Source organism: Oncorhynchus kisutch, linkage group LG8 (genome assembly GCF_002021735.2).
Source record: "Oncorhynchus kisutch isolate 150728-3 linkage group LG8, Okis_V2, whole genome shotgun sequence".
NCBI classification, from domain to species: Eukaryota; Metazoa; Chordata; class Actinopteri; order Salmoniformes; family Salmonidae; genus Oncorhynchus; species Oncorhynchus kisutch.
The window spans coordinates 35,154,777-35,169,589 of NC_034181.2; the positions used below are offsets into that span (position 1 = coordinate 35,154,777).

General features: G+C 45.0%; 1 protein-coding gene across 1 annotated transcript in view; it reads left to right on the forward strand.

Moving 5' to 3' along the window:
* The first annotated feature begins 708 nt into the window (after nucleotides 1-708).
* The window catches only part of LOC109895794 (eIF-2-alpha kinase activator GCN1-like), a 52,043-nt gene continuing 37,938 nt past the window's right edge, over nucleotides 709-14,813 (forward strand). The window contains exons 1-26 of the mRNA XM_020489785.2: nucleotides 709-3,537; nucleotides 4,927-5,029; nucleotides 5,169-5,232; nucleotides 6,389-6,520; nucleotides 6,677-6,785; nucleotides 6,958-7,056; nucleotides 7,199-7,333; nucleotides 7,442-7,510; nucleotides 7,669-7,777; nucleotides 7,890-7,964; nucleotides 8,054-8,182; nucleotides 8,286-8,336; nucleotides 8,455-8,553; nucleotides 8,635-8,808; nucleotides 8,928-9,080; nucleotides 9,236-9,328; nucleotides 9,435-9,510; nucleotides 9,604-9,760; nucleotides 11,054-11,243; nucleotides 11,336-11,460; nucleotides 11,654-11,832; nucleotides 11,988-12,081; nucleotides 12,288-12,401; nucleotides 12,511-12,709; nucleotides 12,870-13,022; nucleotides 13,136-13,317. Of these exons, the coding sequence (XP_020345374.1) occupies nucleotides 3,520-3,537; nucleotides 4,927-5,029; nucleotides 5,169-5,232; nucleotides 6,389-6,520; nucleotides 6,677-6,785; nucleotides 6,958-7,056; nucleotides 7,199-7,333; nucleotides 7,442-7,510; nucleotides 7,669-7,777; nucleotides 7,890-7,964; nucleotides 8,054-8,182; nucleotides 8,286-8,336; nucleotides 8,455-8,553; nucleotides 8,635-8,808; nucleotides 8,928-9,080; nucleotides 9,236-9,328; nucleotides 9,435-9,510; nucleotides 9,604-9,760; nucleotides 11,054-11,243; nucleotides 11,336-11,460; nucleotides 11,654-11,832; nucleotides 11,988-12,081; nucleotides 12,288-12,401; nucleotides 12,511-12,709; nucleotides 12,870-13,022; nucleotides 13,136-13,317 (3,081 nt within the window). The 5' untranslated portion in view covers nucleotides 709-3,519. The remainder of the gene's footprint in view (nucleotides 3,538-4,926; nucleotides 5,030-5,168; nucleotides 5,233-6,388; nucleotides 6,521-6,676; nucleotides 6,786-6,957; nucleotides 7,057-7,198; nucleotides 7,334-7,441; nucleotides 7,511-7,668; nucleotides 7,778-7,889; nucleotides 7,965-8,053; nucleotides 8,183-8,285; nucleotides 8,337-8,454; nucleotides 8,554-8,634; nucleotides 8,809-8,927; nucleotides 9,081-9,235; nucleotides 9,329-9,434; nucleotides 9,511-9,603; nucleotides 9,761-11,053; nucleotides 11,244-11,335; nucleotides 11,461-11,653; nucleotides 11,833-11,987; nucleotides 12,082-12,287; nucleotides 12,402-12,510; nucleotides 12,710-12,869; nucleotides 13,023-13,135; nucleotides 13,318-14,813) is intronic.

The following is a 14,813-nucleotide window of genomic DNA, read 5'->3' on the forward strand; positions in this document are numbered from 1 at the left end:
ATATTATATTTGTTTAAGTTACACTATTCAAGGGAAAAAAATATCAATTTCAGAATATAATAATCAACACAATGTAACCATTATTACATTATGTGCAAAAGCATTATGTTATCCGTTTAGCAAATGTATTACATTATTGCCAATTTATTTCATTATCAGAATGTATTACATTATAAATGCAAAAGTTATTACTTATTAGTAGCTATTACTAATAAAGTGGCGCAGCGGCCTAAGGCACTGCATCTCAGTGCTAAAGGTGTCACTACAGACCCTGGTTTCGAAACCAGGCTGTATCACAACTGGCCGTGATTGGGAGTCCCATAGGGTGGTGCACAATTGGCCCAGCGTCATCCGGGTTAGGGTTTGGCCGGCATAGGCCGTCACTGTAAATAATAATTTATTTTGAACTGACTTGCCCTAAAATTACATTATCAGTTGCTACTGATATTTTTGCCTTTTTATAATATCTGGGTGATTCTGCAATTTCGGGCACTTTGGCCCTGCAATCTTTCAGAAAAGAAAACATATTGAAACACCATTTTACCAGTATTATAATTGTCTTTGATTTGTCTAGAAATAACATCTGATAATGCCTGCGATCGTACTATTCAGAAATGTATATATTATCAGACAGATATAGACAAATGTACTTTCCATCACACCATTAAACATACATTTTCGTTAAAAATGAAATATCATACAATTAATTTATAACATATTTATTATACATGTGTACATTAACTTGTAATGAATATTATTTTCAGTGATTTAAGGTTTTCATAATATTAATTCAACACAATGCCTGAATGTATAAAATTTACTTTGTGACAGCTGAAAACATTTATTTATCATGAAAATAAGATATTTCCACCCAACCTTTTTGTAAGATTATGATAACAACCATATGATTTCCCTATCTAATCAATCAATGTAAATTATACATAATATACTCATTTACCTCAAAAATATGGGTGTGGTGGAAATGACAAGGTGTGGTGGAAATGACATCTATGTAAAAAAAAATTATGTAAACAATATTTTATTGCAAACATTTTGAACAACAACTATTGTTAAACATTTAATTAATTTAAGACAAAGTAAGATTCCAAAAGCAGTCAGTTGGGCAGAGCTCAAGGAATTAGGCTAGTGTTTTTGAGAGAGGGGCCCAGATTGCAGAGGGGTCATACATATAGAAGAGCTCAATGAGCAAAGTGAAACTGTATCATTTGTGGAATGTCCAACACAGGTGTGGAGGGTCACCTGCTTGTGAGAATCACCAAAGTGAACTGCCTGGATTTCACTGGTGTATTTACACAAGTAGTTCTCTGCAAAGTCAATATACATATGATCTCCTCTTTCCGCAGGTTCTCTTTTAATTCCCTTAGTTTGGTGTATTGATGTCGCATGTTGTACACGTGTTTCCCCAACTTCTCTTTCATCCTTTGGAGAAATCCTCCAGTAGAATCTACAGTGTGCCACACACTTTTTCTTTTACTGTCAAATGTGCAGTGAACTTCTCCATGTTTCCCTCTTTGTTTTTCCATCTCTCTCTTCAGCTTTGTTTTTCTGCTCACCAACATCAAAGTCAGATGTTATAAGCTTTTATGCATGGCAAAGGGAGCAGTCTGTTTACACGAACGCTTTGTTCAGGTTCGCACTGCACAAAGACTCAATAAGGTTCTCAATGTTGCTGCAGCTGATCACTGTGATACTGAGGTTGTCCGCCATGAACTGGAGATTGGCATGTGTCCCTATCTTTGACTGTTGGCTTGACAACTCAAAAAGGACGTATTTTGCAGAATTCTTAGTTGGACATTTTAATCTCTGAATATTCCCTCTTAAACTTCTGATAAAGGTTCTGAATTGTGTCACTCAAGAAGAGCTTCTGCTTTTTCTTCTTGTTCCTTGTTAGTGTGTCCTTTTCCCCTGTTGTTGCTCTACTGTTGACATCACGTTCATAGAATCTAGTGATTTTCTCTTCAGTGGCTGTGCTAATTATGTTACACTGCTTTTTCCTGGAATTTTGAAGACTTGTTGGCCTGTTTTCATTTGCTCTTTAAACCAGGCCACACTTTCTCAGGATGTTGCCTCTGAGCATTTTTGTAGCCACTTGTTTGTCAATGGCACTGTGCATTTTTTTTAAATATAGTTTTGCTTTACCTCTGCAATGATGGCATTTTGAAACAATAAAATCCTTCCTGAGTTCTTCGGAGTTCCCTTCATTTGCTGTTTTGTCTTTTTGGGGAATCGTGTCTCTTTTTTTCTATGTCTGTGCTGTTTTATGTGGCATCTTCTAAAACAAAAATACTACTTAGGTTTTCAACTTGTGCACACATTGGAGCATTTTCTAGATTAAATTAATTTAAAACATTAAATAAGCCTAAAGTAAAAAATAACATTATGGATTTTTGTCATTTCCGTAATTTACAGCAGTTAAGTTTGTGATGGAAATTACAGACTTCTTAGCATGCTTTGGCTAGTATTAGAGCTGGCATAGAGTTTACACTAAATAAATAAATGCACTTTTTCCCAAAAAATTATACCACCAATTAAATAAATTATAGCCTGTTTGGAAATGAAAATATTCTCTACACAAGCAATATTTACCTCGATTTTTCTAAAACTTCTGGACATCACATCTGGAACAACTGTCTGGACATGTGTTTCAATGTTGCAATAAGTTTCCTTGGTAACTAAATTAACATTCTCTTGACATAACTTTATTAATGAGGAATTTGCCCTCAGTAGTGAAAATGACACCACTACCAAAGGACAGGTATATTTTGTGTAAATAACAATATAAAAGGCATACTCACAATACATATTGATATACATTTGATTTAATTGACTATTTCTTTAGTAGATAACATTATATAATGTGTAATTATTCACGTTTTCTTATAGAAAAACATAGTAGAAGCTCAAAAGTCTGGGTCAGGGACAAGGGCAAAACAGTGAAATTGAGGTATAAAATGCATCTGAAAAGTTGCTAAAATACTTGACAGATCTGGGGTGATTGTAGTGTGAATTTAACATATTAAATAAAATCCCCAAAATGTACCTTGAGGACATAGAAATGTCCTTCACCCATCTAGGAATAATTAAGAATGGATTTAGCACACTATATTTTTTACCAAAATATCTACCTGCCTCTGCCTCAGTTTCGAAATCAAGATGTCATTATTCACAAACAATATTCGTAAGAATAGTGGAGTAAATGTTTTTCTGTATCAGGAAAGCAAGAAGACCTGACTACATCTGTCCTTGACATACCTCCTATCAGCCAACTATTTTGACCCTTGGTTGCAGTGTGGAAGGTTTAGAGAAGGAAAGTAAACACACACAGACTTGAGATTAACTTCTAAATTAGTATATATGTGCACAGTTAAAGTTTTAGGTTGTGTATCAATTGCAAAGATATTCCAAAAATCTACCACCTGTAGGGTTCCACTCCACGTGGGGATCATGCGTTGTAATGAACCGGAAGTGACAAGTACTTCCTAGTTCGAGACCGGCAAGATGGCAGCGGACACGCAGGTTTGTGTCGCTGATGTTTAAAATTATGCGGATTCCTCCTCGAGAATATGTCGACCAATTACTTTTGACAATGAAGATGTTATGAGGGATAATTACATTGTGTCTGTCTGTTTTTCTGTTAAAACAATAGATGTAAACAGTCTATCCAGCTGGGTAAGCTAGCTAGCAACCTGGCTAGTAGTTACGTTACATGCGGAGAGTGCAGGGGTTTAATAATGACTCCAAACGTTTCTATTGGACAGGTTCAGCAAATCGGGAGGGACGTACCTGCAACTGTCCAATAGAAACACTCGTTTTCGTTGAAAAATAATGACAAGTTACCACTATGTGGAGTAATGAATATACCCCAGGCGTGTATTCACTAGGAACCAAACGTAACGAAACCAGGAGGAACCTACCTCGATTTGTCCAATATGAACTCTCGTTGTCGTTGGACAATGTTCCGTTTTGTAACTGTTTGGACTAATGATTACACCCCACATAGCTCTGATTTCGCCACTACAAGCGTAGCCGACTCCATCGTGAGCGGAGGAGTTGAGCGGCGAATATTGTGGGCGGACTGGAGTTCTGACGTCACACAACATTACGTTTAAAAAAACTGCATTTGAGTACACGAAATTTCCATGTTTCATAGTTCCTACAAGCATTTGAACACGGCAACAAAGAATAGCCTCAATTTACACAAGATCATTTAATGTTTTTGATTTCATTTTATGTGACGTCGGAGCTCCAGTCCGCTCAACTCCATCATAAATCGTGGAGTTGAGTTTAGTCGGCTACTAGTAAGACGTGGCCAGCTAGCTGTTGTTAGCTAACTATTAAGCGAATTTTCTTGTGCATATTGGTGACCAACTCCGTTGATTAAGATGCATCGAAATGCCAACTGTTGAAGCTAGATGAGCAAGTTTTAGCCAGCCTAACTAATTTACTTGTTAAGTAGCATGAAGCATTTCACGAAGTTCTTTGTTTTTTACAGACAATTTTTGTTGGAACATTTTGCTAAATAAAATGTTTTGATTGTTAAGAGTGGTCTCATCATTTTCTGCCCGATGTCAAATCAGAAGATTTGTTTTTCATCCTGATCAATTGGAGACGTCTGGCAAAATTATAACTATAACCTAGTGGTTAGAGCGTTGGACTAGTAACCAAAAGGTTGCAAGTTCAAATCCCCCAGCTGACAAGGTACTAATCTGTCATTCCACCCTTGAACAGGCATTTAACCCACTGTTCCTAGGCCGTCATTGAAAATAAGAATGTGTTCTTAACTGACTTGCCTAGTTAAATAAAGTTTTTTTAAAAAGTGGTACAAATGATTTACGTTGCCCCAGTGACACACATTGCCAGACACAGCTTTATTTTTTGATTTCGGGTGTCTGTGTATTGCAACAGGTTTCAGACACGCTGAAGAAATTTGCTGTGAAAGTGACCACAGCCAGTGTAAGAGAGCGCAAAGAGGTCCTTGGCGAGTTGAAGCAGTGCATTAGTGGCAAAGGTGAGAAGACATATACCCCAGTCGGCATAATTGTTTTATTTTCGGCTCTCACTCCTTGTGTAGTATTTGGCTTGGATGGTCAAGATTATAGCAAACTGGTGTCAGTGATTGACAATGATGTGTATGTGTGTCCTTACAGAGCTACCAGAGACAGCCATTAAAGGGCTATGCAAGCTCTTCTGTCTCACTCCACACAGATACAGGTAGGTGCCGTCAATTAGCCTACTGCTATTTAGGATTCCCCAGTTAGTAATTTGTTAAATCAAATCTAAGTTTATTTGTCACGTGCGCTGAATACAACAGGTAAATCTTACAGTGAAATGCTTACTTAGTCTATAACCAATAGTGCAAAAAAGGTATTAGGTGAACAATAGGTAGGTAAAGAAATAAAACAACAGTATAAAGACAGGCTATATACAGTAGCGAGGCTATGAAAGTAGCAAGGCTACATACAGACACCGGTTAGTCAGGCTGATTGAGGTAGTATGTACATGTAGATATGATGAACAGAGAGTAGCAGTAGTGTAAAGGAGGGGCTGGCAGGTGGTGGGTGGGGACACAATGCAGATAGCCCGGGTAGCCAATGTGCGGGAGCACTGGTTGGTTGGCCCAGTTGGGGTAGTATGTACATGAATGTATAGTTAAAGTGACTATGCATATATGGTAAACAGAATGCAGCAGTAGCGTATAAAGAGGGGTTGGGGGGGGGGGGGGGGGCACACACACAATGCAAATAGTCCTGGTAGCCATTTGATTACCTGTTCAGGAGTCTGATGGCTTGGGGGTAAAAACTGTTGAGAAGCCTTTTTGTCCAAGACTTGGCACTCCGGTACCGCTTGCCATGCGGAAGTAGAGAGAACAGTCTATGAATGAGGTGGCTGGGGAATTTTTAGGGCCATCCTCTGACACCGCCTGGTGTAGAGGTTCTGGATGGCAGGCGGCTTAGCCCCAGTGATGTACTGGGTCGTACGCACTACCCTCTGAAGTGCCTTGCGGTCAGAGGCCGAGCAATTTCCGTACCAGGCAGTGATGCAACCAGTCAGGCAGGATGCTCTCGATGTTGCAGCTGTAGAACCTTTTGAGGATCTCAGGACCCATGCCAAATCTTTTTAGTTTCCTGAGGGGGAATAGGCTTTGTCGTGCCCTCTTCACGACTGTCTTAGTGTGTTTGGACCATTCTAGTTTGTTGTTGATGTGGACACCAAGGAACTTGAAACTCTCAACCTGCTCCATTACAGCCCTGTCGATGAGAATGGGGGCGTGCTCGGTACTCCTTTTCCTGTAGTCCACAATCATCTCCTTTGTTTAGTCCTTAGTAGTGTGTGTTGTGTTAAAATGAAAATGTTGGCTACTCTGTAGGGATGCTGCATCTCGACGAGCCCTCCTCTCAGTCATTGGCCTATTGGCCGAGTCTCAACCTGAAATCCTAGCAACCAGCCTCCTCCACTGCCTCCTCAACAGTGGTGTTATCAACAAAAATGGAGCACCCAGGTAGGACATGGGGAAAGGTAGAGGGCCAAGGCCAAATGCCTTGTATCAATTTGTATATACATTTACAGTGTGCTATGTGCAACATCTTACTAATTCAACCACATATTGAATACCTTGTTTTGGTTGTCCATCTGTTATATGTTGTGGTGTTGTCAGTAAGAGTACAGGCTCGGCTGCCTTTACCGGGCTGGCCTGGACCTGCCTGCTAGTTCGCTCTGTGTTTTCGGCTCCAGAGAAAAGAGAGGGCCCCATCTGGAAGAAACTGGTAAGTGAACGGGTACAATGCTTATAGAAGCTGTGCCTTTCTCTATACTGTGAAACAATTTCAGCATGTCAGTTATCAGTATGCTTTCTAGTTCCACACCATTTGTGGGAGATGTTTGATTTGGACTTTTCTGCGTTCATTCATCCATGATTCACTATCTTTCCTCTGACAGGTGGAGGTCCAGAGTTTGCTGCTGGCTGAGGTGGTGGGTGGGGCTCAAGCGCCAGCACTGAAGTCAACCCTGAAGAATCTGAGCAACATGTGGAAAAAGGTAAGGATGGTGTGGAGTTGGCGTTCAAGGAATGACCCGACAGTTCTAAGAAATATTTGGGCAAAGTCACCATGGTCCAGTGTATAATCACTATATTGGATCTGCTGTGATTTAGAACGCTTGTCTCTGCTGTTTTTACCAGAACCCTGGCCTGGCTGATCAGTATATAAGAACCATTTTGAGTCTGGAACAGAACCCCAGCTCACTGGCTCTGCTTGGGGTGTGTCTGGACTTCTGCACAACTCACAAAGACATGGCCACTGTAGAGAAACACAAGGTGAGTCTGATATTAGTTGAATTCAGTATATTTTATATTTTTTGCAGATTGAGTCAGTACATATGCTCACAGTTGAAATCTCTAACCACGCCTGTATTCTGTTTTCAGAGTGCCGTATTGGACCTGTATATGAAGGCAGTCCTCATGAGCAAGACTAGACCACACCAACACATACTGGTGAGTGAAGCTAGACTGCCGCTTCTCAGGGAGATCAAAAGATTGGTGTTCACAACCTAAAGACCACCCATTGCCACAATTGATGTGTATTGTGAAATATCTTTTGGGTGTTGGTGCTGAACATTCTTCTCTGTAATGTGTTTTGTGTTCCTCTGCAGGACAAGAGTGGTTCGCTGCTGCGGCATGTTTCCCACTCTGAGTTCAAGGTGCTGCTGCTGCCTGCCCTGCAGAAGGCTATGCTCCGCAGCCCAGAGAATGCCATGCAGAGTGAGTACAGTAGCTAATATCATAACCAATACCGCAACATACTTTTGTGTATATTCTATACTATGTATTGTAGTTTTGTCCTTTTCAAGATATATTTTCCACTCTCCTTCAGCCGTCTCCTGTCTACTAGCTTCAGTGACACTTGACCTCAGTCAGTATGCCATGGATATTGGAAAAGGCATTGCAAGTAAGTCATGCCTTTTATATCTAGAAGTGTAGCTATTTGAGGATGTGTGTGTGTGTGTGTGTAAAACCAGGCTGTGCTATGCGTTTCAGGCCAGCTGAAGGCTAATAACCCCCAGCTGATGGAGCAGGCAGTGCAGGCCATGCAGAACCTGGCCAAGCAGTGTAGTGACCCAAGTGCTGTACAGGACGTCGTCACACACCTCTTCAGCATCCTGGGAGGCAAGGACAGCGCACATACTTTCACCTAAGAAACATTTGAGCACATATGGCAGCACCTAGTGTAAAGTATCTTTTTGCACTAACAGAACTGTGTTTTTTTCAGGGTCAGAGGGGAAGCTCACAGCGTTTGGCCAGAAGATGAGTGTGCTGTCAGGTAACGTTGTCCCAAGTGTCCTGTCTTTCATAACCCGCACTTAGTATGTTCGTCTTGCAGACAGATGGATGTTGTCTTTTAACCACTGTTTTGATTGCTTTTGACTTGTTCTGCCCAGGTATCGGCAGCTGCAGCCGTCATGCTGTGTCGGGCACCTCCAGCCAAATGCTCAGCTCTGCAGTCGCTGTACTGTTTATCCCTTATCTGCAACAAGAAGGTAAGAACTATGTCTCATTCCTTCCCCCTTCTCATTCCCTTCGTCCGTAAAGAGAGGTGCTCATGTGTTTGTCTCTGTCAGTCCATGAGGGTACCCTGGTGCACGCGGTGGCTGTTCTGTCTCAGTGGAGTGGGCGGCTCACAGTGGAGGTCCCCAAGGCTCTGCTGGAATGGTTCAAGAAGGCCTTCACCCTCAAGACCTCCACCTCTCTTGTCCGCCACGCATACCTGCAGGCCATGCTGGGGGCTTTCAAAGGTCAGTTAGTCACCGGCGCTGGGCAACTTTGTTATTTGTGTGTGTGTGTGTGCATTGATCCAGTTCTACAGCATGCAGGAGGCACAGTGTCATAGTCCTGACCCCTCTCTCCTCCCCAGGTGACACTCTGGGACAGGCGTCTGACCTCGTGCCCCTCCTCCTCCAGACAGTGGAGAAGGCTGCGGCCCAGAACTCCCAGCATGCCCTGCTGTCAGAGGGTGTGGCTGCTGCCGTTCTCCTGAGTCGACTGTCTCTGCTGGAGACTCAGACAGGTGAGTGAATCTACAGTAGGATCATGACACTCCATGAGATTAATGAAGTCCTAGATCTTTCACTCTGTTGAATGAGGTTGACTGTAGGGGACAGCATCCTTGTTCATCAGTTTGGAGACTGACATAAAATTGTGTGTTTTTTGTTTTTGCTGCAGAGGCCAAGTTGGCTGGCTTCTGGACCCTGATCCTGGATGAGAAGAAACCCTTATTCACCACAGAGAAGTTCCTCTCCCAGGCCAGTGAGGAAGGTGAGGCAGAAACAAACAATACACAAATATGCCAACGATCAGTCATCACACAAGTGTCAAGATATGGAATGACATTGATCAGTAAACCTGGCTTCTTTTACCTCAGCTCTGTGCACAGTGATACAGCTGTGTGAGAGACTTTTCCTGGACCACTCCCACAGACTCACCAATGGCAAATCACAGTAAGTGACTTTGACGCTGGTCAAGCATAGCGGTTTTCCAAACATTGTCCCCATTCTCCTCTGACTGTAACTCAATTGCTCCCCTTTCCTTAGGATGTACCACCGCGCCACTGTGGCGGTGCTGCTGTCTCGTAGTTGGTGTGTGCGGAAGCGGGCACAGCAGATCGTGAAGAAGCTGCTCACCCTGAGCGGCTCCGGCCTAGCCTACGGCCTTCTGGGAGAACTCAGAGTGGTCATCAACAAACACAAGGTAAGAATAGTTGACGATGGGATGCACTACACATTGTAATGGATTTGTAGTGTCAGGTCTCACTTCAGTGTTACTATAAACTAGTAATGACTGAATAATTAAATTGTGATGTTAGTCATGGATCTTATTTTCTTTCTATTTGTAGAGTATTCTCTACATTTTGTGTTTGTCATAAACCAGGTTTCCATCCAACCTTCGTATGTGAGTAAAGTACATGTCAGGTCAAAAAATGTCACGACAGGCCTGATGGAAACAACAAGTTTATCGGTAAACTTTCCAAATGTATGCAGAACAAAATACGCTAGACAGGGTCAAATCAAATCAAATCAAATTTATTTATATAGCCCTTCGTACATCAGCTGATATCTCAAAGTGCTGTACAGAAACCCAGCCTAAAACCCCAAACAGCAAGCAATGCAGGTGTAGAAGTACGGTGGCTAGGAAAAACTCCCTAGAAAGGCCAATACCTAGGAAGAAACCTAGAGAGGAACCAGGCTATGTGGGGTGGCCAGTCCTCTTCTGGCTGTGCCGGGTGGAGATTATAACAGAACATGGCCAAGATGTTCAAATGTTCATAAATGACCAGCATGGTCGAATAATAACAAGGCAGAACAGTTGAAACTGGAGCAGCAGCAGTGAGATCTTTTTGTGTCTGTAAAGTTAATTATGTGAGAAATGGCGTCGGAAACGCCTTATTGCGCAAATATTGATATAATAACCATCATATCGAATTAAACACGGAGTCACATGATATGTTGTGGTCCTCCCACTACGGCTCTGGAAACCATGCAGTTTATTAGGCTGCAGATTAAATAAGTTATGAACAACTTCACAGAGTAATGCTGCTTTCCAGTAAATATCGAATATCTTATTCTGGTGACATGATTATCGACGCTTGGCTGCCATTTGACAAATAAAAAGAATAATAGGAGTGTAGGTATCTGTGAGCTGTTGTTGAGCTGACAAACCAACACCAGAGTGGGCACATTCACTATATAATGCAAACATTTTTCTGATAAAACGATCTATAGATTAGAAAATTTGATGGAAACCCATTTACTTGTATTTATTTATTCGGTACATGGGAATTTAACCACAAAGTTTTTTTTATGCGCACTACATCGTCAATCAGCAACGAGTCAATTTGATGGGAATCAAATTTTCCCACCATCTCTGGTGGGAAAATGCGCATATTGTTTTTATGCATATTTTAGAATATTTGCATGAAAATCTGTGGCCAATTGGATGGAAACCTAGCTACTGACTAAATACTGCATCTTTATCTTTCCCCAGGTCTTGCCTCAGGAGGTGCTGCAGGCGGAGTCAGGGGAGTTGTCTGAGGTGGGCAAGGCCTACAGTCCCCCTCGCGTCCTGCTGGAAGCGCTGTGTGTGGTGTGCTCTGTAGCTGGCCAGTGGAGCGACCCGGCCGAGGCAGACAAGATGGCCATGGAGATCCTCATCGTTACCCACCATCCCTCCATAGGTCTGTTGGATTACACTATAGCATCTTTCACACTGCAGTTTGTATAAACCCACTTCTAGTACTGACGTATGTTCTCCTCTCCTCCGATGCAGTTGCAGCTCGACCCGGGCTGTGGTCTTACCTGCTGTCCAGCATGAACATCAAAGCCCATGAGTTCATCAACAAGAACCTGGATGACATTCTGCCACGGCTGCTGGAGGCCAACGCTGACAATCAGGTCAGAACATATTTCTCATAGTGACATCCTTATATCAGATGTACACATTACAATACACATACATACTTACACTCACAGCCAAGGGTTGGTTCAGGCCCACTTTTGCTCTTGTGATTAGTTGAGACAAGCCTATGATCCAACTTGACCTGTTCTCTTATTGGCTGACTGATGGTCGGTCCTCTTGTTTCTCCAGGCTGTAAGGAATGCGGTTGGTGCCCTGTCCGGTCTCTCTCCTATCAAGCTGTTGCCGCGGGTGATGGAGCGTGTGAAACAGTGGCTGTCCAATCCGGCGCTGCGGCAGGTCACCAGAGAGGAGTACGCCATCATGCTCACCCCTGAGGGAGAGCTGTATGACAAGAGCATTATCCAGAGGTAGGACACAAACACACTGTATTACTACTGTAAGAGGTGTTCTGTGGGTTTACCATTGTAAACACTTATCATTGATCCAAAACACCTTGGCTATGTTGATTTCTTTGTTGTTGCTTGTAAGGCTTGTTTCAATATTTCATTCTCTTCCTGTGCAGTGCCCAGCAAGAGAGCACTAAGAAGGGCAACATGAAGAGGGAGAACAAGGCCTACTCGTATAAGGAACAGATCATAGAACTGGAGCTGCAGGAGGTGAGACTGGGGGACTGTGATTGATGGGGACTAGATGCACTCCTACCTCATCTTATGGGTTACTAGATACAGGAGCATATTGGAACCGTTTGATCCTCCTCTGTTAACTTATCAGATCATTTTAGTAGGTTGAATTATGATGTAACCATTATATAATTGAAGAAAGTAGTTTTGAAATTCACTGGGATTTTGATGATGTGGTTTAGGAGATCAAGAAGAAGAAAGGAATCAAAGACGAGTTGCAGCTGACCAGCAAACAGAAGGAGATGATGCAAGCCCAGCTGGAGAAAGAGTCCTCCATTCGCAAGAGACTACAGGGGGTACGGCTAGATATTTGAACACGTACCCCGTTTCTCAAACTTCAGATTCTGGACATTGACATAATAATATTCCTGTTTGATTGATCATTGATTGTTGTGTGGTTGTCAGTTGGACATGGAGCTGCGGTGTGCGGTGGGTCTGCTGGAGGCAACGTTGATCCAGAAGCCTCCCCAGATCTCCTGGCAGCTCCCAGGGGTCCTCCAGGTCCTACTGCCTCTCCTCCACTCCCCCTTGGCCGCCCCACGCCTGCAGCAGGCCTTCCTCGACATAGGAGCCTGTCTCATTTCCAAGGAGCTGCACTACCTGGGTACATGGACTACTACACTAAGGAGAGCTACTACACTAGGGAGAGCTATATCTCACTATGTTCTTGCCCACACACCTACATATCTCAAGTTGTCTGATCTGTGGTAGTGCGGAAACTTCCTCTAACCTCCTGCATGTTCTACTCCCGGCCTTCTCCACAGCTGTGCTGGTGGGCCAGGTGACGCTGCGCCTGATGAAACCTGAGTGTGATCTGGACGAGGCCTGGGGACAGGAGGATCTAGATACAGCCACCCAGCGCACTGTCGGCCTGCTGCACATGCACACTGTCCCACACAGAGAGGGCAAGGGTGGTGGTGAGGACACACACGCAGGGAGAGGGCGAGACAATAGTGACAAATACACATCAAGGACGTAGTGCAAGTATATTACCTGCAGATGGGCTAATGCGCTCATCCTGTTGTTTCAGACATGGCTCCACTGTCTGCCCCAGCCTTCTCCTTCTGTTTCCCCCTGCTCAACACCGTGCTCAGGGACTCCTCAGGCAGTACTGAGGAGACGGAGAGCATGCAGGTCCGTGCCCTGCAGGTCATCAATGTGCACGCTCAACTCCGCGCCGAGGTTGACACTACAGATATACTCATCGATGAGGTAAGAGTTAATCAAGTTGGGCCTCCCGAGTGGCACAGCGGTATAAAGCACTGCATCGCAGTGCTTGAGGCGTCACTCCCAGGTTCTATCCTGGGCTGTATCGCAACCGGCCGTGATCGGGAATCCAATAGGGGGGCGCAGAATTGACCCAGTGTGGTCCAGGTTAGGGGAGGGTTTGGCCCAGCGTGGTCCGGGTTAGGGGAGGGTTTGGCCCAGCGTGGTCCGGGTTAGGGGGGGGTTTGGCCCAGCTTGGTCCGGGTTAGGGGAGGGTTTGGCCCAGCGTGGTCCGGATTAGGGGAGGGTTTGGCCCAGCGTGGTCCGGATTAGGGGAGGGTTTGGCCCAGCGTGGTCCGGATTAGGGGAGGGTTTGGCCTAGCGTGGTCCGGATTAGGGGAGGGTTTGGCCCAGCGTGGTCCGGATTAGGGGAGGGTTTGGCCCAGCGTGGTCCGGATTAGGGGAGGGTTTGGCCCAGCGTGGTCCGGATTAGGGGAGGGTTTGGCCCAGCGTGGTCCGGGTTATTGGGTTTGGCCCAGCGTGGTCCGGGTTAGGGGAGGGTTTGGCCCAGCGTGGTCCGGGTTAGGGGAGGGTTTTGCCCAGCGTGGTCCGGGTTTTGCCCAGTGTGGTCCGGGTTAGGCCCAGCGTCGTCCGGGTTAGGGGATGGTTTGGCCCAGCGTCGTACAGGTTAGGGGAGGGTTTGGCCCAGCGTCGTCCGGGTTAGGGGAGGGTTTGGCCCAGCGTCGTCCGGGTTAGGGGAGGGTTTGGCCCAGCGTCGTCCGGGTTAGGGGAGGGTTTGGCCCAGCGTCGTCCGGGTTAGGGGAGGGTTTGGTCCGGGTTAGGGGAGGGTTTGGCCCAGCGTGGTTAGGGGAGGGTTTGGCCCAGCGTGGTTAGGGAAGGGTTTGGCCCAGCGTGGTCCGGGTTAGGGGAGGGTTTGGCCCAGCGTGGTCCAGGTTAGGGGAGGGTTTTGCCCAGCGTGGTTCGGGTTAGGGGAGTGTTTGGCCCAGCGTCGTCTAGGTTAGGGGAGGGGTTGGCCCAGTGTCGTCCGGGTTAGGGGAGGGTTTGGTCCCACGTCGTCCGGGTTAGGGGAGCGTTTGGCCCAGCGTCGTCCGGGTTAGGGGAGGATTTGGCCCAGCGTCATCCGGGTTAGGGGAGGGTTTGTCCGGGGCGGCTTTACTTGGCTTATCGCGCCCTAGCGACTCCTTGTGGCGGGCTGCAGGTTGACCTTGGTCGTCAGTTGAACAGTGTTTCCTCCGACACATTGATGCGGCTGGCTTCTGGGTTAAGTTGGTGGATGTTTCGGAGGACGCATTACTCAACCTTCGCCTCCTGAGCCTGTTGGGAGAGTTGCAGCGATGAGACATGATCGAAATTGGGGAGGAAAAAGAGCTAAAATACAAACACCAAAATAAAAGTTTGAGTTTAGCAGTTGTCACCTCCCATTGTCTGAGGCGTCTCCTATCAATGTATATATACTTGTCCTCTCTTCCTAAACTCTCCAC